Source organism: Ictidomys tridecemlineatus, chromosome 1 (assembly GCF_052094955.1).
Source record: "Ictidomys tridecemlineatus isolate mIctTri1 chromosome 1, mIctTri1.hap1, whole genome shotgun sequence".
Taxonomy (NCBI): Eukaryota; Metazoa; Chordata; class Mammalia; order Rodentia; family Sciuridae; genus Ictidomys; species Ictidomys tridecemlineatus.
The window spans coordinates 195,522,892-195,547,974 of record NC_135477.1 but is presented as its reverse complement, the minus strand read 5'-3'; the positions used below and the strand labels follow the sequence as shown (position 1 = coordinate 195,547,974).

Sequence of the window (25,083 nt, the reverse complement as noted above, 5' to 3'; positions counted from 1 at the left end):
CAACCCCCATATGGATCTTGACATTTTTTGATTGGTTACTTTTCAAATTAGTTTCATAGCCTACTAATTCAGACATTTTATTCACATTATTTCTTTAGTACTTGCTAGTTGATCACTTTATAGGCAGTGTTTTTTTAAACTCTGGGGGTATCAACATTAATGAAACAAATGCATCTTCTCTTTACATTTTGTTGAGGAAAAAATATAACACATGTATATAATATTTGGCAGTAAGAGCCACAAAGAATATTTTATTAGGATGAGATAAAGAAAAACATGTTGTTATGATTTTAGAAATGTAAAGAGAAGAAAGTTTTAAGGAAATTGTCATCCCTTGGGCTCATTTTGAGATGATGTTTTCCAAGTTTGGTATATAAAACAGGTAGATGTAAAATCTAGATTTTGAGATTGGTCATGAGTATAATGGAGATACAGATTTGGAAATCAATAGCCTAATGCTAGTATTTACATCATAGTTATTCAGGTTGTCACCTAAGGAATGGATAAGAAAATCAGAAGAGAGGTCCAAGGCTGGAGCCTTGTGCACCACGTCAGGACTCATGAGGTGAGGAACAGCCAGCATAAAAGTATGCGGATTGATAGTCCTGGACTGGGAGGACAACCGGGAGACCTTGGGTCTGCAGGCCAAGGGAATCAGGAACTTCATGTTGAAAGGCTTCAGTGTCTGTTGGGAAATGGAATTTGTACTTAGCCTTTACCCTTCATGCTGGAAATCATTCAAAGACAATAGATTTGTACAGGAGACTCTCTTTTCTGTGAAAGTAGAAGATGGCTGAACCTCCAAACACAAAAGCCTACAGAAGCAGTGAGCTGCCAGCCAGGGTACATGTGCCTGGGACTGGGAGAGGATGCCATTAGTAGTGAGCCAGAAAGGCAGTAGCAACAACTGATACAAACAACATACATTTCAAAGATGGCAGGTTCAGCTTGGTTTACTGAGCCAAATCCTTTATATTCCAGCAAAAAAGATGGATTGGAGCTTCCTGAGAAGCATAGATACATTAGATTAGGAATTAAGTGGAGGCTGTCTTTAGTGTGGGAAGGGTAACTTGAATTCTTAAAACCCCAAAGGTTTCTACTACATTTCCTTAGGGAAAAGTAAAATCTAAAACACACAGATAGCAGTTCTTTCCTAAACTATATTCCTGCTCAAGTGAGAGACAGATCAGCCATGCCTGCATGATGTAAGTAGCTAACCCAAGAAAACTTGGCCACTACAAACCTGAAAGAGAAGCACAGCAGGGTGGAATTATATTTACAAATGTTGTAAGAAAGAACTAGAGAAAAAGAACAGAACAAATAACAGATGAAACCAGTGAAACCTTCAGCTAGGCACTCGGTGAGTGTTTTAACCAAATATCTTCCTACATTTCAGAAGAATAAAGTAACCTCAAGCAACAAAGTAACATGATAGATACTAAAATTATTAATTATAATTTTTACATTCATTAGGGCCAAAACACTCATAAATCAACACAGTTATTTTGCAGTTTCACGTCATTAGGATAAGAAGGCACTTCTTTGTGTTTGAATTTCATAGCAAATGCTCATGTGTTTTTCATGGATATTGTTCTTTTTTGTATCATTTTAGATATCCAGAAAGTGAATGGCCTGAATGAGACCAGCCAGGAAAAGCAAGAGAGGCATTTCTGGCAAATTGTACTCCCCAACACTAGCACCTCAACTGAGGAGAGGTTTGCATTAGGAACAAGGTTTAACTTGAGATCAAAGCAGGTTTCAAGTCCGGGTCCAAAGAGTAGGCCAGAGGGGCTTAATGTGTGGCAGAAGGAGCTTCTCCCTAGCAAGCCTGAGGAGGTGCAGGATGGAGAGGAGCCTAGTGGTCTTAACATTCCTGAGAAGCCCCCCAGGCATCCTGATCAAAGAAGTCTACTAAAGGTTCAAAGTAGGCAGCAGCAGTTCCATCACGGTGGACAGGGGAAATCCTTCACAGTGAAGGCATTGTGGACACTGAAGAGGCTTCATGTGGGAGAGGCCTTCAGCACACTCAGTGGAGGTGGAAAAACCCTGGATAAGGTGGCACTTACTGCCCAAGAGATGACTCAGGTAAGAGAGAAAACTTCAGAATGTAGTATGTGTGGGGAAACTTTCTGTAAAAACTCTAAAGTCAATGCACATAAGAAAATACAGAGAAGACTGAAATGTGATGAATGTAGTGGTGGCAAGAAGCTATTGGTTAAGAAGCCATACCTTACGAAACTCCACAGGTCACAATCAGAATCAGAGGGAAAGCCCCATACATTCAATGAATGTGAGAACTTTTGTCAGAAGACACGACCTACTGGGCACCAGAGGACTCACAGAAGAGCAAGACCCTTTGAAGTTTACGAATGTGGAAAGCACTTTCCCCAGAAGTCACACCTCAGCAGGCATCAGGGAACTCCCATAGGGGAGAAGCCCTATGAGTGCAATATGTGTGGGAAATCCTTTTCCCGGAAGTCCCACCTCAGCAGGCACCAGGGCACACACACAGGCAAGAAACCCTATGGGTGTAAGGAATGCTGGAAGACGTTCTACCATAAGTCGTCCCTCACGATTCATCAGAGAACTCACACAGGTGAGAAGCCCTATGAGTGTAAGAAGTGCAGGAAAAGCTTCTACTGTAAGTCAGATCTCACTGTGCATCAGAGGACTCACACGGGTGAGAAGCCCTACGCATGTGAAGCCTGCAGGAAGACTTTCTACTCTAAGTCACACCTCACTGTGCACCAGAGAATTCACACGGGTGACAAGCCTTATGCCTGTAAGGAATGCAGGAAGACTTTCAACCGCAAGTCTAACCTCACCGTGCACCAGAGAACGCACACAGGTGAGAAGCCCTATGAGTGTGATGTGTGCGGGAAAACTTTCTATCAAAAGTCCCACCTCAGCACACACCAGGGAACTCACACAGATGAGAAGCCTTATGAGTGCGAGCACTGCAGGAAGGCTTTCCTTCACAAGTCATCCCTCACTGTGCATCAGAAAACTCACTCGGGGAGCAAGCCGTACGCCTGTGAAGAGTGCAGGAAGACATTCCTGCATAAATCTTCCCTCACCGTCCATCAGAGGGCTCACACAGGCCACAAGCCCTATGTCTGTGAGGACTGCAGGAAGGCTTTCTACTGCAAGTCACACCTCACTGTGCATCGGAGAAGCCACACAGGCGAGAAACCCTATGAGTGTGGTGAGTGTGAAAAAGCCTTTCACCAGAAGTCATACCTCAGCAGGCATCAGATGACTCACCAGAATGAGAAGCAGTATGAATGTCAAGAATGCAGGAAAACTTTCTACCGTAAGTCATCCTTCACTGTCCATCAGAGAACACACCTGGGGAAGACGGCACGAATATGATGTATATGGAGAGCTCTTCCACCACGCATCAGAAAATGCACACAGGGGAATCCTCCCACAGTGATCAAGTGTGGGGACAGAGTTAGTGAAAAGGCACATGTCAGCAGATGCCAGGGACGCCAGAGAGAGAAGTCCCCGCAGCAAGCTCTGTGGTCCCCAGAATCCAGTTCTCTCTGGGGTGCTCAGCCTCCAGGGGGCTCCTCTCCTGTGTGGGCCCTGGAGCCGAGTTGCACGGCAGAATGTGTACCTGTGGCAGTCATTCCCCACACCCCAGCCCAGCCTAGCTCAGAACTTCTATCAGGTTCTGCTCCCTGAGTTCTCATGCATCCTGGGCCTCATGTGAGCATGAATACCAGGTGGCTGGCCTTGAGAGCCAGAGATAGAGGCACTGGGACTTAAGAGAAATGTAATTTATTGGAGAGAGCAGAGGTCTTTCTACTTGTATCCCAGAATGCTCCATTCTTATTTCACATGTGCAAGAAATACTCTGTTGGACCAGTGCATGAGCTATTTGCATTTCATTGCAAACCCACTGTAGTTAATTCACTTTATAAAGTTTCTAAGAGAAGTTACCTCTCTTTTTATATTGCAAAAATTCCCACATGAGAGAAACCTGTACTGTCACCTTTGATTCCCAAGTCAGCTTATGGAAAATAGGAATAATCATATGGAAAAGTAATAAATTGAGAATGTCTTATCAGGCAGGTTACTTTCATGAACACTTTATGAATAAAGTAAACCTTCATACATTTCTTTAACTTGTAAAAGCTTTTACACACCTTCTGACTTTTTATGTATAAACTTTGTAATGAAGGAAAATTATCAGTATCTGTAATTTGTATGTTAATTTTCCAATGAAAGTGTTGAATATAGTATTGGAGATTATTTTAAATTATTTGACTATATGCCAGAAAATACTGCCTGTCAGAAGTCCTTATCATTATGTACAGAGTCACTGCAGTTGGAAGGAGGCAAGCAGGTGGCATAGCAAGATCCCATCTCAAAACAAAGAAGCAGATGGGTGCTGACTAGACTTGCATCAGGAATACCATAGAGGCTGCTCGGGGCCTTGCTGAGTTACTGTGGCTGGCTTTGAACTTGCAATGCTCCTTCCTTGGCCTCCTCAGCAGCTGGGATTACAGGAAGGCCTGTGCCACCTCACCCAGCCAGGGGGTCTCTCACATTGCCACTGTCCCTAAACTCCGGGTCCCACTGCTCTCCTTCATTTCCTGAAAGTTAATAAGACTGCTCTGGAAGGCAGGCAGATCTAAGTCCATCAGAAAGCCCCCTGAAGCATTCCTAGTCCCATCCTCACCACCCTCATGCCAGGGTCAGGAGATCAGATAGTGTGATTGAAAAGGCCTTGGACTTGCATCCAGCTTTGGGCTCTGGAGAAGGGATCAGGGAAACTGAAGCCTCAAAGAAACAGTGCCCACACTGTTATCCACATTGGACCTTCCTGACTTTGGAGGACCCACCTGAGTCTCCTTCCCTGGGCACTGCCTGAGAGGCACTCAGCCCAGCTCAGCTGCTGTCCTGTACCTTTTTCTCAGGCAGTCCTTGATCTCCATGAGGAGAGCAGGCAGGTGTCATGTGCAGGCCCAGTGCTCACAGTGGGCAGGCTGATAGGGTGTCTGTGAGTCTCAGGGAGGAGGTTCCAAGCCCTGAGACCTGAGGGCAGACTGGGATCATGTGCAGGCCCAGCACTCACAGTGGGCAGGCTTGTGTGGTGTCTGTGAGGCTCAGGTAGGATGTTCCAAGCCCTGAAACCTGAGGGCAGGCTGGTGTCATGTACAGGCCCAGCGATCACAGTGGGCAGGCTGGTGGGGTATCTGTGAGGCTCAGGGAAAAGGTTCCAAGCCCTGAGACCTGAGGGCTCTGTATAGGCTCCCTAACCATCAGGATCCTGTCCTGACTCCTGCCGCATTGCCCCCAGTCACCTCCACCATGGGTCCCAGCCACACCTCACCCAAGTCACCATGAGCCAGATTGCCCTGCTCCTGCCCAGTTTCTGTGCTGGAGGCACCTCTCCTAGCCACAGCAGAAGGGAAGAGCTGAAGGAGAAAGCTCACCTGCTCTCTTGATCTGAAGGCCTCTCCCCACCTCAAGGCCCTCACCTGCTGCTGCTTTTTCTTCTGGACTGCCTGGGGTTCATCCCTAGGGGACCCAGGTTGAGGTGCTCCATAACCATGGTCAGAGGAAAGGTAATGAAAATTCCCTGCACTGGTTAGCACTTGACCCTTGACTGTGGGCCCTGGATAAGTGGGTGAGCCAGGTGCAGTGATGCTCCCAGATCCAGCACTCGGAGTGTCACCTCAGGCTTGTGTGGCCTGGTCTCTCCAGCCTGACCTCATCTGGAACCTGTGATGTGAACTCACACCTGCCTCACGGTGCCACAGCCCTGAGAGTACCAGTAGCAAGCTCTCTCACATGCTCTCCCACCTAAATCTAGTGCACACGCCATGCCTACACATCAGGGTCATCAAATACCCATTTTCCAGATGAGAATCAGAGACCTAAAGGAAGCCAGTGACTTCCCTCCCCTAGGGGTACATCCCATCTCAGCTATGTTCACCCCATACCCTGGCACCACTAACTACAGTCTCATCCTCTGAGCTCTCGAGGTGTGTGCAGGGCCCAAGAAGGCACAGCCATGGTAGGAGAGGGGCAGGGTGTCCCAGGCAGGATAAGTGGCCCCTGCTGTCCTCGCCCGAACAATCTTCAGAAGCAGGCCCTGAGGCCATTTTCAACTTCACCTCCTGAGGGAGTTTGCAGAACAAAACACTCATCTCCACTCAGAAGGTGCTCTCCAAAAGAGTCTGTTCTCACTGAGTGGGCTGAGCTGAGATTTTACTCTTTGACATGGAAATTTCTAGCATCTGGTCAGGAAGGATCCACTAAGCATGCACGACCTCACAGATACTCTCATAAAACATCTGACAATTGCATTGATTACATCGCTGCTAACAGGTCATCAGTGTAACAGTCCTGGGATGGTTACTCAGCAAGTCACCTGAGAAATGACCAGTGGGACCCTTGTGCTCATGCCTGTATGGAACAACCTGCCAGCATGTCCTCCTCAGGTGGCCCTCACAGGTGGAGGGGCCGGTACAGGAAGCATACACAGACATTCTGTTTTCCCACTGCAGGCTTGTACACAATGGCTGGTGCCCCCAAAGGAGAGAATTGTGCCCTGTGGATCCTGCCCCTGGGTGTCTGGTACTCCCTCTTCCACTCACTCATTCTGCAGATATTCTCTGCCCTGCTTTGAGCCCAGGACTGTGCTTCCCCAGCCATCCTGACCCCTGTGACCTTCCCAGGTGAGCTCAGACCCACTGTGTGAAGGAGGAAGTATGGCCCTGGTGTAGGCAGGGAAGGTGGGCACCAAGAATCACTCATTTTATTGCGTGGGAGGTTCACAATTTCAGGAAGTGTCAGAGATTGATCAAACTGGTATATAGATTCAACTCCATCCCTAGGAAATCCCAGGGAGGCTTTTTGGTTTTATTATTGCAGACTTTTACAAGTTAATTTTACAATCCATATTACTCCATGATGGCCAGTAACAAGTGTTGTCAAGGATGTGCAGACAGTGAGACCCTTGGGGTTTGGGAATGGGAATGGGGGCACTATGAGCACCGCTGTGGAGCTCCAGGTGATTTGACAGGCAGTTGCACTGTAAGCAGGCAGCTCCTCGGTTGGACTGCATCCTGGTTGATGGAAAGGGCAGGCACACCTAGAGCCTGGGAACACTGTGAACAGCAGAACTCTTCAAGCAGCCCGCAGTGGACATATTCCAGGGGTTCATGAGCTGAACAGGTGAGTTTATTCCATCCCGGAGGGAACCTGAAGTCTGTCAGCCAAAGGAGAAACTAAATGGTCCACCACAGGCTGGGCTCCTTCAGCTGACTGACTTCAGCTTCCTCTGGGTTGGAATCAAGACCCTCCATGTGAATAGACCATAGTGGGTGGGTGGCTGGGCTGACTGTGGGTTTCACATCCAAGGCTGTGATGATTGGCTTGTGGATGTATATACACATACATATTTGTTTCTTTTTTTCTCATTTTTAGTGAGAGTTTTCCTTGACTTTTGAAGATTAAGGAATTTTGTTTGTTGGTTTTGCTTTTGATTGCTTGTTTCTCTTATTTCACTTTCTCTCCTTCTATTGCTAACAGCCAAATTCTATTCTCTCTTTCTCCCTTTGCTTTTTTTTTTCTATTTTTAAATTATTCTTTGTAGCATCACCTGCTACATATTCTCTACTTTCTCTCTTTTCACATTTTGAACATTCTAAACTTTCTTTTACTTTCCTATCACATTTTATTTTCTCATAATAAACTGTGTTTTAAAAACCTTATAGAATCATTTGGTTTATGTACCTTCTGCCCCACCATTTATTTGCAGTTATTAGTATGGTATTTGGCACCGGATGAATAGGGAAAAAATGTAGTGGGTTTTATTTAGCCATAAAGAAGAATGAAATTATGCCATTTGCAGGAAAATGGATGGAACTTGAGAACATTATGTTAAGCAAAATAAACCAGACTCAATGTCACATGTTGTATCTCATCTGTGGATGAGAGGAAGAGGGAAAAGAAAGGTGGGAGAGGGTGGAGATCTCATGAAAATCAAAGGGAGATCATGGAACATAGGAAAGGGACACATAAGGGAGGAGGAAAGGGAAACAAATACTGGGGGTTGATAATGGCCAAATTGTATTATTGTGTCATGTACATATATGGATATGTAAGAGCAAATCCCACCATTATATGCAACTGTAATGCACCAATAAAAAAAATAACGATGAAGACTTTAAATCATGAAAAAAATAAAGTGACAATAAATTTCACTTCTCTAGACTTTATTTCATATTCATCTTTTGGCTTTGAAAACTCATTTTAATTCTTTAAATTATGTACTTTCTCTGTTAGTTTATCATGATTTATTATTGTTTCTGTTGTCACTGCAGATTTTCTTCTTGCGGGTTTTTCCTTACTGGTTAAGTGAGTCTTAGTAGGTCTTGCCTCCCTGCCCTGCTGAGCCAGGTCAGCCCTGGATTATAGATGTGCTTATGGTAGGAATTTTGTGTGTTTGGGGCCTCCAAGTTCTCTCTTTGGGTATCATAGACAGAGATGATTGATAGATACAAAACAGACAATAGGTAGGTAGGCAGATGTAGATTTAGGTAAAATACAGGTATAAATGTAGATATGTAGACACTGGTGATGTTGGGCTCCTCAGCTTCTGGGTAGCGTGAATCTGAGGCTGGGCCTGGCATTTTCATTTCCCAACCAGGTATCTTTATTTTCCACACAGAATCTTCCTACCTGCCTCCTAAAGAACTGGAGGAGTTTTCTGTGGTCTCTGCTGTGTGTGGGTACTGAATGTCCCCCACAGGCCCATAGGTTTGGTCCTGCGTGGCCCTAAGGAGAAGAAGTGGACACCTTAACGGGGCCTCACTCAAGGTCTTTGGTTATTGGGGGCTGCCTGGTAGGATCCAGCTCACTACTCCTACTTCTTCTTTCTATGTCCTGGTGATGAGATGGGCAGCTGGCTCGAGGAAGTGTCCACACACCACAGTCATGGTGACGAGCCAGTCTTCTCTCAGGGCATGTCGATGGTCTCATGTTTTGCTGTGGTGATGAAAAGGTGATGAACACAGTCACATTCACAGTGTGGACAGTCCATCCTTGGCCTGAGGATGGTGTAGGTGTCCTTCCAGCTGTCAATCTAATCCTAGCCCAACTTATGACGATGGCAGCTGCAACCCGCCTGTCAGACTGTCTGCCTGTCCCATCCAGCCCAGGCATGCTGCAGCCCCTGTCTCTGCACCTGAGTTCCTACTTCCTGCTCTCAGTTTCATCCTCACTGCTCTGAAGCTGCTTCCTTCTCAGTGTTGACACCTACAGATGGCCCTTGATTTCTTTCAATCTCCACTATGAGTTTTAATGCATTATTTATGAGAGTTTTGCATATTGGGGAAAATGTCCACATCTGTAAAATGAGGACAACAGGGCCATTTTCAAAGTCAAGGTGATAGTGCATATAAAATACACGTAGCACTATACCTGGCTTATCACTGATTTCTGATGATGACAATGGCAATTATGATGACAAAGATGGTGTCATCTCCAGCCCCACCTCTCAGACTGTTTCCTCCATCTCTACCTAAAAGACATCTACCTATGATACAGACCAGGTATCCCCCATCAAAGAGACCCCCCTACCATAACTGTAGCATACAAGTTTCTCTCTTGATCAACAAGATCTTTACAGATGTCAGCAGGATTTCTGCAGACAGCACTGTGGTTTGAAGCTTCCTTTTCCTTGTAAGTGCCCGGTTTGCAGACTAAAGTTGTGATGGAGTCTGTCTCAAAGAGAGCTTGTTGCTATGCTACAGATACCATCTCTGTTTTCTTGGTAAAAACTTTGTGAAACCTCTATCTAGCCTAACCTATTGTCATGTAACCACCCCACTGAATATAAATCCAAAGGAATTTCCAGACTCAGGGTCCAGAGATACTTAGGTATTAGCCCTTCTGGACTGCTATGGCTTAAGTAAACCTGCTTCCTGAAAATTTCTCGGTGTCCCACCTCATCTGTCCAACATCACCTACTTTTCAAGAGTGCCTTGAAAAATACCCCTGGACCCTCCCATGAATTAGTCACTGCCCCTGGTTTCTTGCAGCACCGTCTGTGAGCTTGGTCTGTACAGCTTGGACGTTTCTGTGAGACATGGTAAAGTAAGTCTCTGACATGACACTGACAGCCCAGGGCAAACCTGTCAGCCGAGCATGTTTCCCTGGAGCAGGATCTGGTTCGCAGTCTTTGCGCTGCTTCCAAGCCACGCCCAGGGCCTTTTCTCTACTGGTCTTCACCTGTCCACCTCCTGGCGATTTTCCGCTCTTTACTCTGCAAGCCTGGGTTCCTCTCTTTGGCCTGTTCCCTTACATTTTCTCTGTGTTTTCTCCTTGTTTTTACCTCGCAATGCAAGCGCTATTTCAGCAGGTTATTATCCCTCACCTTTCTTTAAGGACTGGAATCATGGTGACCTTGCAGCACTTAAGCTATGAAATGACTTGTCTGGTTCAACATGCATTTGGCTCAATTGAAGCAATGGTGAGCCATGGTGATAATAAAAACAAAACCAACTCCGATATTGAAAAGTCCTTGAAATACATCCAAGTCATTCTTATTTTACATGGGTTTTGCCTTTTTACTTCATGACTCTTACTTTTATTGAGACAGGACATCAGCACATCCATGGTAGGTACAGTAATTGAAAACAGAGATCCAGGCAGCAAGTGAGAGTCCTCATCCTCAGCACCCTTTACTCCAGTCCAGGGAATAGACATTCTCTTGGTGTTAGCTGAAACACAGACAGCCCAGGTTCTTGCAGAAGATACTGCAGATCCACACTATTTCCATTTCCTTTATTTATCTGAGGCCTACAAAGATTAATATGAAACATTAATTAGTCAAATTGACTACGTATAGCTTTTATTATAACCGAATCTTGACTCACAATCAATCAATTCATTGCTTTTGATTCAAAAAGCTGAAGGATGCTTTAGTTTTAAATTTACAAGGACAAGTCTATCCAAAGGAAACAGCTGCTAGAAACTCAGCCAGATGTGGCCCTCTGGTGGCTGTGCTTGGGAAATGCGGTTCCCCTCCTCTAGTTGTCAGGGCTCTGTTGAATCCAGCCATTCATTGTCTAGGGTGCCTGCTAATCACATCCAACCAAAGACCTAAAGCAGAGTGGTTCAAGAAGAGAATCCTGAGGTAAGTGGACCAGATCTGCTATCACTATTTCCAGTGTGTGACCACCAACAGAGGAGAGAAAATGCTAGAATTCTTCAAGGACATTAGGTTCAATGTGCTGAAGAAACATGGAAGGAGCCAGGGCTAAGGGGGAGGGAGAGAGGAGGGGGAGGAAGGGAAGAGGAATAGGAGGGGCCAGGGCTAAAGAGGAGGAAGGAGAGGAGGTGGAGAGGGAGAGGGGGGGAGGGGGAGAAGAGGGCCTGGGGCTAGGGAGGAGGAAGAGGAAGAGGGGTCAGAGCTAAGAAGGGGGAGGAGATGGAGGAAGAGGGGCCAGGTTGGAATGGGGAGAGCTGGCAGAGGATCCAGGATCCCTGCAGAGGGCGCCCAGAGAGCTCACAGGTCTGTTTAGGGGAAGTTGCTGGGAAGGGTTCTTTTTTCTTTTCTTTCTTTTTAAAAAAATTAATCTCCTCTTGAGTGGGTAATCATGTACCTTTTTAAATTTTTTTTTCCTTTTTGATTTTTTTCCTTATTCTGTTTTATCCCTGTTTTTCTTTTTTTAAAAAAATAGAATTGAAATTCACATAGCACAAAATTAACCACTTAAAGTATAGCATTCCGTGGTATTTATGACACAATGTTTTCTACCACTGTTGTAGGGACAAATGAGGCAAGGCACTGAAGATAGCAGGAAACAGTTTTATTTGGCTGCAGCCAGGTTCAGAGGGCACAGCTTTTGCTGTAATTAATCAATCCCCTGAATCCTGAGTCAGGTATTTTCAGAGTTTTATACCTAGCATGTAAGGGGAGGGACTCAGAAGTTCACAGTCTGCAGAAGTTCACATAAAGCAGCTTTTTCTTTCACTGTTTTGGGCAAGTTAACCCTTCAAGGACAACACCTGAGAAGGAGAGAGCTGTTTCTCCCCTTTCTTTCCTCCCGCTGCCAGCTGTTACCATGGAGCCCAGTTGATAACCTATCTTAAAAATGTAGACATCTCTATGAAGCCCAGCTGAAGGCCAGAGGCCTTGTTTGCACATTTCTACCAGCTACTTTACTGGATATATTTGTGAAAACTAGTAAGGGGGTGTCCAGCACCTGGAGTACTGGTATCTTATCAGCCAGTGGCCAAGTAAAACAGCGCAACACAAAAATAGGAAGTTTTTCTACATTGAACTCTTTTGTAGAGACTCTTTTGCTGACAGACCTAAAGTCAACCATGGTGAAGATTTCTGGAGAAGCCCAGTTAAGACTTTTCTGTGGAGAAAGGGGGTGCCACTTTACCATCTCTGATTTCAAAACATTCCCAGCATACTCAAGTAAAACCTCCAAACCACAAAGCAGCTGCACTCATTTCCACTTCCACCTCCTGCCCAGTCCCGTCCTTGACACCCAAAATTAGTTTTTGTTGGCTCTCTGCCTCTGTCCTCTCTCTCTCTCCCTCTCCCTCCCTCTCCCTCCCTCTCTCCCTCTCACCCCCATGCCCCTCTGTCTCCCTCCCACCCTCCCCCATATCTCTCCCTCCCTCTGCCTCTGTCCTTCTCCCTTCCTCTCCTTCTCCCTCCCTCCCTCTCTCTCTCACCCTCTCACCCCCAATGTCCCTCTCTCTCCCTCCCACCCTCACCCTTACCGTGTCCCTTTCTCTCTCCTTCCCACTCCCTCTCCTTCTCCCTCCCTCTCTCCCTCTCTCCCTTCTCTCCCCCTCTCCCATGTCCCTCTCTCCCTCCCTCTCTGCCCCTCCCCCTCTATCTTCCTCTCCCTCTCTCTTTCCCTCCCTTGCCTCCCCCTCCCTATCTATCTTCTTCTCCCTCCCTCTCTCACTCTCCCTCCTCCCCTTCCTATCTCCCTCTCTCCTCCTCCCTCCCTCCCCTTCCTCATCTCCCATCTCCCTCTCTCTTCCTCTCCCCCTCTCACTGTTTCTCTCCCTCTCCTCATCTTCCTCCCCTCCCTCTCTCCTCTCCTTCCCTCCATTCCCCTCTCTCTCCTTCCCTCCATTCCCCTCTCTCTCCCTCCCTCTCCCCCCTCCCCTTCCCTTCTCCCTCTCTCTTCCTCTCCCCCTCACTCACTGTTTCTCTTTCCCTCTCTCTCCTTTTCCCTATCTCCCTCTCTCCTCCCTCCCTCTCCTTTCCTCCTCTCCCCATCTCCCTCTGTTTCTTCCTCCCCCCACCCCCCACCCCCGTAACTCTTTCTCCCTGGACTCACCCCTTCTGAACACTTCATGGAGATGGAGTCCCACAGAGGATGGTGTTGAGTTTGTGGTCCTCCTGCCTTAGGACTTCAAGCCTGGTACCTGAGGCACCTGTGTCTGGGCAGCTTTTGCTGGAGGCTCTGCACCACAGTGAGCCCTGCTTAGCAAGGAGCACCCTCCCTGGGCCTTCAGACAGATTTCCACTCCATAGAAAGGATGGTTCCCAGTCTCTCTAGATGTTGCTAGCACTTAGCCCTTCACATCTGCTTCTATCACAATTTGCTCTGCTAATCTTGGGAGCACACTGTGATTCCTTAAATGTAAAATTTGTAAAGGTATATAAAGTGTCACTTATCCCTGGGGTGTCCCGTGATGTTTGGGTGCATGTGTACACTGTGCCATGTTTGAACCAGGGGAGCAGGTCTTCTCAGATATTCACCACCCTTTCTGCTAGCTTCTAAGCACCAACTGTGCCTCCCCGCCCCTCTGCCCTGCTTTCCTCACAATGGATGCCCTAGGCCCTGAACTCCCACATCTTCTGGAGACCCTACAGGGCTGATTTTGTGTGTTAGTTCTGGTCATTTGGTGTGAGGATCTCTGGTTCCATCCATGTCAACACAGAGGACAGGACCTCTTTCTTAGATGGATGAGTGTCTCCCATCCTGTGAAGTCTCCACGTTTCCTTTAGCCACCCATCTTCTGGATGCCTGGCTGCTTCTAGGTCTGGCTGCCATGGATAGGGCTGCAGGCAGCATGGCAACCTGGTGCCTCTCAGGCATACCATCCCATGTCCTCTACACCTATGTGGAGTGGGTTGATGGATCTCCGGTGCTTCCACTATAGGAACCTCCCTACTGTGCTCCCTAATGACTGCATTGGAGTACTCTAGGTGGTCAGGACCCAAGCCTTCCTTCCCAACTCCAAAGGACAAGTGAGAGAGGTTGCCTGGTGAGAGCCACTCACAGGACCACATAAACAAGGTGTGATCCTTGTGTTTCTACCTGAGAGAGGACAGCTGACTTACAAGAGAAGGTTCCTCCTGAGAAGGTAGGGAGGCATCAGGGGCTTAGACTTTCTCAGCAGTAAGTGAGCATCTCAGAGCCCCTAACACCTCTGTTGGGTGAAACCAGATACCATCCCCTGATGCCCAGGCAGCCTTCCCAGTGGCTCTTCTCCCACTAAACCTTTCAAGGGTGTGTGAGGCTTGAGGGGAGAATAGGCAGAACAAGCCGGTGTGGGCAGGCCTTAAGGGGTGAAGGGAACCCAGTGAAAGATCTGCAAGCAGCCCAGGGAGGACAGACTCAGACTCCAAGACACACAGTCTCAGTGACTGGGAAGCAATGAGGAAGAGTGTCTCCAGGGACAATGCCAGAATCAGACCGAGGTCACCATGATCTGGAGAACTTTCCCGAAGGAACTGCAGCCCTCAGCAGCTCTGAAGGTCTCCAGATAACCATGGAGTTTTATCTGAACTCTCTGGCTCTGGAGGTTGGCTGGGCTCCCAGCCTTGGTGATCTGAGCCCCTCCTTAGGGCTCCTGGTGGCCCCAAGCTGGTCCTGCTGGCCATCTTCCAGGGGCCGTACTTGATCTCAGACTCTTCCCTTATCTCCTGCTACCAGCATCTTCATCCACCTTCAGGACTCTTGGCCACACCCCTGCCTGTTGGAATCTGTTGCAGCTGCCAAAAAGGCACAGTTGGTTATTTTTGCGAAAAGTAATAAGGGCTCTGCAGAAGCTCTGGAGCTTGGCGCTTCCTCTGGATCTCCAGGCTCTCTCTCTGATCACTACCTGTAGACATTGTCCCTGCCTTGGATTTGCCAAGAACCAGGCTGATCCCCTCAAAGTCACCAAGATGTCCCCAGGAAGCAGGGCAGCTGCATCAGAGCAAGGTGAGTGTCCTCTGTGTAAGGCCCTCCTGGAGTCTTTGCCTCCTCACTCTCTCCCCATGCTCGGGGGGCACAGAGCCCCATGGGCTTTCCTCCAAGGCAAGAGCCAAACTTTGCAGGCCTCCCTGTTCATCCAGACATAAGAGCAGACCCCGGGAGGCTGTGTCAGAATCTGCCCAGGATGGCAGAAGGCTTCCACACCCCTGCTCTCCCAGTCAGTTCAGGACAGCCAGCAACAGTGGCTGAACTCCTGTCAGGAGGGACCATGTCCTGCACCCAGCTGTAGAAGTCCTGTAGGACAACAGGCGAAGGGGCTTTGGGGGAGGGGGCTGTTGTCATCCTTCTGACCTCAGATTTGCCTGGTGGGAGTTTGGGTTTTTCCACACACCTTCTGGTGATTGGTGGGTGTAAAGAACTACTTACTGGGTGAAAACCCTCACACGAGCAGGAGAATAAGGCCTGGGATATCTCCATGGCATTCTGCAGGGGAGGCACACAAGAGGAAGATGATCTCGAGAAGGCGACATGAGAGAAAGCGTCGTTGGCCTGCTTGCTGGCTACATGTGGATCTGATGGACCACCTCTCTCTGCCAGGGCAATTTCCCCTTCTTTCCTATGAGAAGGGGGCTTCTCTCCCTCCATGTTCAATGCACGTCCCACCTCATGTGTCTCTGTCCCCAACAGGGATGGCAAAGACACGCTGTGGACGTGCATCTCTACTGCGCTGCACTGTTGCCTTCCTCTTCCTTCAGCTCCCACCTCCTGGAAATGGTAGGAAATCTCCCTTGCCAGCTCTGGAGGGCACCAGGAGGGACATTCCTAGGTGGGGACGAGTTGAGGTCTCACTGAGACCCAGGGTGGAGGGACAGGCCAGCTGAGGCCTTGCTGCAGTGCAGGGTTTAGAGGACGCTTGCACCCTCAAAGGCCTTGTGGGGTAGGGAGCACCATCTCCCTACACGAGGCCTGACTCCATCCTCGTGGGTCTGTCTCCCTAAGGAAGAGCTGATTTCCAAGTCCAAGGGCCTCATGCCCCCGTGCTGGCCCTGGTTGGGGAAGATGCAGAGTTGTCATGTCGACTGGTCCCCAGCATCAGCACTGAAGGCATGGAGCTGAGGTGGTACAGGAACCAGTCCAGCCCAGCTGTACTCGTGCACAGGAATGGGGAGGACGTGCATCAAGAGCAGATGGTGGAGTATCAGGGAAGGACGAGCTTTGTGAGTGACCATGTAGCCAGGGGCGGGGCCACACTGAGGATACATAACGTCACTCTGTTTGACAACGGCACCTATCACTGCCTCTTCAAGGAGGGCACTTCCTCCAACCAGGCCACACTCTGGCTGACAGTGGCAGGTAAGGGCAGCATGTGGCCATCTGCCCTGCTGGGGAGCTTCCTCACACCTGGCCCCAATCCTGGTGGTGTGACCAGAGTCCTACAGCTTGAGAACCTGCTAGACACACAGTCCCAAGCAAGGCCACCCCAGGGTCTGCACATCACTGCGCTTCTCAGGGAACATAGTTCTGGAAGCACAGCTGTTTTCTGATCTTTCTCTTTACTATATTATTGCACTGATAAGAGGGGAGCTGAGGCAGGCTGAGAAGGAGGGCATGGAGGGACAAAGGCATTTGGGGTACAGTTTTCCTGGGTGGCTCAGGGCTGTTCTTTGGAGGCAGGCCAGCGAGCTCCTTCTTGTTCCCTGCACTCACTCACCTGTGTGACACAGGAACCCCTTCTGTCTTGCTGAACTGTCCCTGCCCCACTCTGCTATTTTATCTAGGACAAAGGCGTACCTGTTAGGGATGCGCTTACTTCAGGGAGTGATGGCTTGTGAACAGTTGGTAATACACACTAAAGTCTTCAAGATGTGTTTTAATGGAGCAGCTGTGGTGGCAACGTCCCAACTGATGTTTCTCCTCCAGGGCTGGGCTCAAAGCCCAGAGTGCAAGTGGTGGATGACCAGGGCACAGGTATCCAAGTGAAATGTACCTCAGCAGGCTGGTACCCAGAGCCCTTGGTGGAGTGGAGAGACCTCAGAGGACAACCAGTGCCTGCTGTGACCAACTTCTCACTGTCGGCCACCACGGGCCTCGTGGCTGTGGTGTCTAGGGTGACCGTCCAGAATAGGGCTGTGCAGGGTCTGTCCTGCTCCATTTCCAACCCCCTCCTCCCCGAGAGGAAGGAGGCTGAGAGCTGGATGCCTGGTGAGTGTCTGTTCAGCCCTGACAGCACAGTACTAAGACCTGTGCCAGGACTCCAGGGTTCCAAGTAAGATCTGGTGGGAACTAGTTTCTGTGCACAGCCTGGCAGAACTCTGGGGATGCAGATTTAAGTAATAGCTGAGGATGGGGCAGAGATGGGGTACAGGGAGAGTACCAGGGGAGCTTTGCATTTATGTGGAAACAAGAAGTTTCACCCCCATGTTGTTTTTGTAATTCTTAACTCTTTACAAAATGGACTATTTTTAGAGCAGTTTTAGCTCACAGCAAAGGTGAGCAGAAAGTACATAGATCTTCCATATACCCCGAACATGTGTAGCTTTCTCAATACAAAAGTCCTGCCCCAGAGCAGATTTCATTACCACCTGGCACCCACAATTTACATCTGGGTTCACTCATGGAGAGCCCCCCCATTCTGACCTCAGCACCATGTACGCTAATACAGAACTGCTGTTCTCAGTTCCTATATCCTCAGCTCCCCTCTCCAGGCCTCCTCTCACAGAGTGGCAACTATCTCTGTCTCTGGCCCTCGCTGCTCTGGGATTCCTGGTCTCTGGAGTACTCTGCTGTTTAGGGAAGCAGCAAAAGAAAAGTTCCCAGACACTGCTAGAAGAGACAGAGCAAGAAGAAACAGCACAGAGGCCACAAGCCAGCAGTACCAAGGCTGAGCTATTCCACGGTGAGTAGGAGGCTTAGCAGGACACGTGGTGCCCCCCAAGCACGGGGCCTCAACACGCAGCCCAGAGCAGAGGATGTCTGTCCTCAAACCCAGCAGGAACAGAATGATCAGTAGGGATCCCAACTCCAGAGCTACCCATATAATCCACACAGTGAAAACCCTTATCTCTGAAGGAGTCTTCACTACATAATCCGAGCAGCCTGGTTGGTCTTCCTAAATACCCAAGGCTGGGTGATATATGAAGAAAAGAGGTTTCCTTAGCTCCCAGTTCTGGAAGCTGAAAGCTCACTCAGGGCCTGGGGACCTGTCCCTAGCCTCAGGCTCCTGTGTTGGATATAGAGATTGTCCCCTTGCTGGCTGTCAAGGCTGTGTCATGACAAACTGGGGAAGGCTGAAGGGAGGCTGAGGACAGTGGTCCTTGGCAGTGAATGCCTTCCTGTTGTGTCACTAGGCACCAGGCACAGTCTCCAGCTCTCATCTCCAGAGACACTCTGAGAGGAGCCCTGTGAGGCAGACTAGAGGCTGCAGTACACAAGTTCAGCCCCATTTCATAAGCAGGGCCCCACAGTATAGGGTCTTTTTGTTTCCCTGCGGGTTAGAGAGTGTGACTTCAGGTACAGCCTCCAAACCTTATGCATTTGTAGACCAAAGATCCACCCCTGACCAGCTCCCCACAGGGAGAAGACCCAGAAGCACAGACCTGAGCCCATCTGGCATTGATGAAAAATGACTAGTGACACCAGGAGACCCTGAAATCAGAACTAGTCTCAAAGAAAAAGAAAAGGGTAGGATTCTTAGTAGCTTATGGGTCTTGTTTTCTGACCCTCACCCACTCTCACATGACAGAAATAAAAAATTCCAAGGGGGTGGTGAGAGAGGGACACACATGAGGACGTCTCTGGCTTCTGCTTTCTGATATTCATCCCCACATGTATACACAGACCACCATGTCTGTGCATGAGTGTATACATATATGTGTGTCCACACATGTGTGTATATGCATGTGTACAAGCATTAGTGCCTGTGTGTGCAGTTTTCATGTGTGCTTGTGTGTTTGTGCACACATACGTGCATGCAGGTGAGTGTTCATGCGTGATGCATGTCTTTGGTTTGTGTGTTTGCACATATGTGTTCACATTGGTATCTACATGTGTGGGTCATGCATGTGAGTTCATACCTGTGCAATCATGTGTGCATGCATGTGTTATGAAGGTGCACATATGTACATGTGAATGCATGCATGTCCATGCATGTGCATCCAATTTCATCTGTGTGCCTGTGTGCACTGTCTTGATGTGTCAGTGTATATGCATGTGTGTGTACATTTGTGTATGCATGTGCATGTGTGTATGTATCTGTGAGGTGCATGCTTATGTCTGTGAATGTATTTCTGGATGTTTGTATATGTATGTGTGTGCATTCATGTGTCTATAAGAGATGCTTACATCTGTTCCAGAGAGCAGAAGTACTGTGTCAACTGCTGATGCCACATCCTTATAAGTCAGACTTTAGTTGCCCCAGGAGACCTTAGTTCCTGAGTTCCTGGGAGAGGGAGGTGTGCTGACAAAGATATCCTGCATGTGGCAGGTGCTGGGAGGAGGCCGTTTTTTTAAGACTGGGCACCCAGGGGAGGCCATTACCATGACAGTGGAGAAACAGTGACCTTCCATCTCCGGGTACAATCTCCTTAGTGAGGACTGAAGAGCAAAGAGGTGGGAAGGGAGAGCCAAGGCTGCTGGGCATCAGAGAGTGATGGGAGGACTGGAGACATCTGGGAACTGAGGATGTCCCGCAGATTTCATGATGGCATTTAATAATATTGTATCCATTCAGGTTTGGGTGTAGTGCATTCCCTCTCACTTCTCTGCATTACTGTCTCTGTCTCTGCATTACCATCTCTGTCTCTCTCACTATCTCTGCATTGCCGTCTCTGTCCCTCTCACTATCTCTGCATTCCTGTCTCTCTCTCTCTCTCCATCTCTGTCATTCACACACAGACACTAGCCACGAAGGAAGCCCAGGGCACATGTTGGGAGCTAGCAGGGCCACACTGGGTGTAGTCGTGCCCACAGCTCCCAGGAACCCTTTGGTTCTGCCTCCCAGTCTGGTGTGCTCCTCTGCCAGGGAACAGGCTGTTTGGACAGGCTTTTGGCACAGGACTGGGACAGTAGTGGGATTCTAGAGCAAGGGACACCCTGATGTAGGAAACAACCCTGGGAGTCCTGGTCTGCAAGGAACTTAGGGTGCAGACCCACTGACCCTCTCCTCTTTCCACAGTGAGCCCCTCACTGGACCCTGACACAGCAAGTCCGAAACTCATGGTGTCAGAGGATCAGAAAAGTGTGAAGAGGCTGCTCTTCGACCAGTACCTGCTCCCCAACTCCAAGAGATTTGACCAGGACCCCTGTGTCCTGGCCCAAGAGCGGTTCTCGGCTGGGGAGATACTACTGGGAAGTTGAGGTGGGAGACAGACAGGCCTGGATTCTGGGGGTTTGCCTGGAGAACATAGATCGAGAAGGCTGGATCCCCAAATCCCCCCAGCATGGCCTCTGGGCAGTGGAGTTGTATAAGAAGAGATTCTGGGCTCTCTCCTATCCAAGAACTCGCCTCTCTCCTTCCCAGCCCCTCCAACAGCTGGGCATCCTCCTAGACTGGGACGCAGGGGAGATTTCCTTCTACAATGCCACCAAGGGGTCCCTGGTCTACAGGTTCTCTGAACTGTCTTTTTCTGGCCCCCTGCAGCCATTCTTCTGCCTCTGGACCCATGATCCTAGACCCCTGACCATCTGCTCAGTGGCCAGAGAGACCCAGGAAGACACAAGCCCTCCCTGGAGGCCTGTCCTTTCCCCCAGAGGTCCTGGAGACTTCTGCTGAGGGAGAACAGCACCCATAAGCCCTGGCTTCTGCTTCCTGGTGACATCAATCATATTCTGTGTGCATGAGGGCAGTGTCAGGGCTGGCTTGCTGCCTTTCCCAAATTCCTGTGCTGAACTCCTAAGCCCAGGACCTCAGAATGTGACTGCCCTTGCAGATGGGCCTTCAAGAGGAAGTCAGTGCCTTCATGTGAGTGGTCCTGATGTCACAGATCTGGTGTTCCTGTGAGAAGAGATTGGGACCCAGGCACATGAAGGGGAAAGCCTGTGAGGACTCAGACGGGCGCTCTCACAAGCCACAGATCTGGCCTCAGAAGGAACCAAGCTGCCCACACTCGGTCTCAGACCTCAGCTTCTGGAAGTGAGAGGAAAGGGCTTTCTGCTGTGTAAGTCACTCCATCTGCAGAACTTTGTGATGGCAGCTCTGCTGTGATAAAACCACACCATTATCAGCTCAGCATTGTCTACTTCTGCCACGTACCTGGGTGCATATGTAAAATATCCAGCTCGAGTTGGACAGGTAGTAGTCACACAATAATTGCCAGCCGTCCTCTCCTGTCCTCCCCCTCCTCCTCCTCCATCATCTTGGCCATTCTTCTCTCCTTCTCCTCCTCTCCTCTCTTCCACCTCTCCCTCTTCACCTCTGCTCCCTACAGCAATCACTCAGACATCTGGTCTACCTCAAGTCCCTTCTTCCCTCTCTGTGAGAAGTCAGAACAAGCCAAAGATTCCTGGGCATTGGACAGCATTCAGCCAGGACTGGAACCACATAAGCCTTTTGGCAGAGAGAGTAGACTAGAAGCAAGTGTCAATGAGGCACTGAAGAACCCAGGAGACCAGAAACAAGGAAACATGGGAGGAACGAGCTGCCAACTACCATGGCTGAGGGCAGAGGGGAGAGAGAGCAAAGGAAGGCACAGAGGTGCTGCTCAGGACACCCAGGCCAGTGGGAATGCAGTCTGGCCAGGTGCCATGCTGCTGGGTGGCCCTGAGAGGGACAGGCTTGACTGTGTCTAGCCATGACCCTCCTCCTACTGCCAGTGGCAAAGCCCACCAGGCAGCAGTGGGGGGTGAGCTTTTAGAGCCCAGCCCACTGTAGGAGGCCTGCCGTGTGCCCTGGGCCTGCTGCAGAGCCAGGCACAGGGCTCAAAACAGGGTCTGTTCTTCCCAGTTCTGAAGCCCAGCTTTGAAATCAAGGGTCAACAAGGCTGGTTTCCCCTGGAGGCTATGAAGAGAATCCAGGCTGGGCTCATTTGCAGCTTCTGGGGCTGCCAGTCTTCCTTGCCTCATAGAACTGCTGCTCCGAGCGCTGCCTCTTTCGTCACACCACTGACTTCTCCCTGTGTTTAAAATCCCCTGGCCTTTCTCTCAAAAGGACACATGTCGTTGGCATTAGGACTCACCTCAATGCATCATCTCTTGTTGAGGTTCCTGCCTTCATTAATTCTGCAAAGGCGTTTCCAGATGAAGTCCTGTTCTCAGAAGCCAGGGGTCAGGACCTGGACATGTTTGGGGATCCTGAATCCACCCAGAGTTCTGGCCAGATGATTGGCACACTATTCCACGTGTTGGCACCTCCTCAGAATTGCAGGGACGTGTGGTGAGCAAGAGCCCTGAAGGGATCTGTAGATGTTTTGAGACACAAGTTCTTCACACACAAATAAGGAACTCCTAGTGCTCTAGGTTTGTAATCCAGAGCACAGGCATGGATTACCAGTGGAGAGGCCAGACAGTCCAGGGAAGCAGGGGTCCAGACTCAGCCTTTGGGAGAGGCCAGGATTTATATGGACAGGAATAGGAAGGGTGACATAAAAGTCCATCTTCCTGCCCTCCTCATAGCCCTCTCACTCAACCTCAGGGTAAAGCCTTTCTTAACAATGTTCTTCTCTTATGAGTGTGATGCTTGTATGCAGTGAGTGTGCTGGTTCTAAGGGCACATGCTAGTGGATTTGGTCACAGCATACACTGGTGCTATGGCACCATCAAGAGACTAGACATTCCCTCAAGTCTGGTAGAAATGGAGCCCCTATTCCACTCCCACCCCTACTAGTCCTGATCTGCCCTCCACAGCTCTAGTTGTCTTTTAATTATCTTTGGTCTCACTTTGGAATATCCATTACATTTAGTGACATCATTCATCCACCGGTTTTCCTGATTTTCTGACATAGCTACATGGTGTTCCCTTTACCCCGTGCTGGAATTTCATGGAAGCAGACCCTGTGTTTGTCCATTGGACTCCCATGGTAGTCCACTGTCCTCTGTCATACAAGACACCTGTGGCTGGGAGACTTGTAAATAAGAGGCTCCTGTAGCTCTCAGTGCAGAGACTGAGGTCCACACAGCATGATGCTGGAGGACTCTCTGGCCTCATTCTATCTTGGTGGTTGTCATTAGACTGAAAGAAAGACCACCCACAGGCAGCCAGGAAAAAGGTCTTGGAAAAGAAAAGGGGAAGAGAGAATTGGGAAGTTGAGCTACCTGTAGCCTCAAGGATAGCTCCTTAGCCCCTAGACAGGACCAACCATCAATGGTACTTTCTCCTGCAACAGAGCTTCACTCCCATTCATGTGCTGATTAAGGCTTAGAGATCACTTTTCTCCAGATTTCCTGAAGAAGGCAAAATAGAGTTGATTGTCCCCTTTCTGAATCCTCTATTCCACCAATCATCTATAAGGACAGACCAGCCCAGATAGCCGACATCTGTGGACACCCCTCTCTTGGGACCCCTCCCCTTTTGGAGCCCTGCTTGCTTCCTATTTCCGTAATAAATCCTGTTAATTTTCTCTTACCCTTGTGTCTGTGGATTTCATTCTTTGAATTCATGAAACAAAGAACACACCTGACATCCATGTTCCATGTTACAGCATCATACCAGGAGCCATGTGAGAGGAGAGATGGCTCCTGAGACAGGAACCCTGAGGAAAGGGCAGGCTGGCCGCTCTCCAAAGGCAACTTGCTCTTGTGGGGCTAGGTCAATGAGAGCACCCATTTTCCCTTCTGAGGGCTTAGCCCAAGGACCTCAGCATCTTCCACCAGGCCCTACCTCTCCAAGGACCTCTCACCTCCTGCCTCCCACCCTGGAGCCAAGCTTCTAGCATATGACCCCTGGAGTCACTCTCAAACCCTGTCCACAAGATAACAACTTCCCTCCCTCAACATAGCCCTTGAGATTCACCCATGCTGTTGCCTGTTGCAGAATAAAATCTATCACATTCATCACTGAGTAGTTTTTTGAGTTGCTATGAGCCATTGGGTATGGTAAGTAACAGTGTCACAGGTCCACATCCAGTTTCTATGCAGATTCATGCTTCACTTCTCTCAGGAGATGACAGTTGACATTTAATTTGACAGGAGATGGCCACGCTGTTTTCCAGCGTGGTGCAGGGCCTTACCTTCTCACTAGCAGGCACCAGAGTCCTGAGTGTTCTGATTCCTGCCTGCACTGCAGTCATGGTGGCCCGGATCTCAGCCCTAACTTTACCTGAGACGCTGCATGTGTGATTTGGTCCTAAGTGGGAATGTGGTTTGCTTTTCTCTACTGACATCAGGTCTGAGGGTTTGTTCCTGTGCTTATGAAGATCCATATATCCTCTCAGCAGGATGTCTGCTTCTGTTATCTGCCCATGGCTTAGTACTGGGTTCTGTTTCTGCATGACCGAATTATAAGAACTCCTCATGTGTTCTGCATACGAGCCCTTCACTGAATCTGTGTTCTGTAAAATGTTCTGGCACACTGTGGCTTGTCTTTTTATTTCCTTAATTATTCATCTAGAAAGGTGGGGCTGGGGAGGGAAAGGGAAGGTGTTGGTGCAAGAGTATAAACTTTCAGTTATAAAATGCAGAAGCTCTTGTCATGATCTGGACTGGGACTGTCCCCCAAAGTCCCTGTGTGGAAGGCTGCTCCCCTGTGGCAGTGTGCAAGGAGGGCCATGAGGCCTGGGGCCTTGCCTGGGTGGGCCTGTGCATGGCCTCCATTTACTGGGAGGTGTGGCACCATAGGAGATGGCCTCGCGGATGGAGCAGATCACAGGGTGTGCCTGGAAGGCTGCCTCTTGTCCCCATGCTGCCACTCTCTCTCCGTCCTGATCCAAGCTCAGCAGTCTTGCTCCAC

At 49.1% G+C, this 25,083-nt stretch overlaps 2 protein-coding genes across 7 annotated transcripts in view; both read left to right on the top strand.

The window, feature by feature from the left end:
* LOC144364881 (uncharacterized) overlaps positions 1–8,222 on the top strand; it is a 38,032-nt gene extending 29,810 nt beyond the window's left edge. For all 6 annotated transcript variants that reach the window (XM_078014962.1, XM_078014977.1, XM_078014969.1 and 3 more), the window contains one exon: positions 1,613–8,222. In XM_078014962.1, coding sequence (XP_077871088.1) covers positions 1,613–3,372 — 1,760 coding nt within the window. In that variant the 3' untranslated portion in view covers positions 3,373–8,222. The remainder of the gene's footprint in view (positions 1–1,612) is intronic.
* A 4,530-nt stretch (positions 8,223–12,752) lies between these two features.
* LOC144364890 (butyrophilin subfamily 1 member A1-like) lies at positions 12,753–23,760 on the top strand. The gene is given in 6 exon segments (XM_078014993.1): positions 12,753–15,209; positions 15,891–15,977; positions 16,203–16,556; positions 17,881–18,099; positions 20,377–20,534; positions 20,536–23,760. Coding segments are annotated over 6 exon segments (1,293 nt in total). The 5' UTR covers positions 12,753–15,172; the 3' UTR covers positions 20,974–23,760.
* Positions 23,761–25,083: the final 1,323 nt, after the last annotated feature.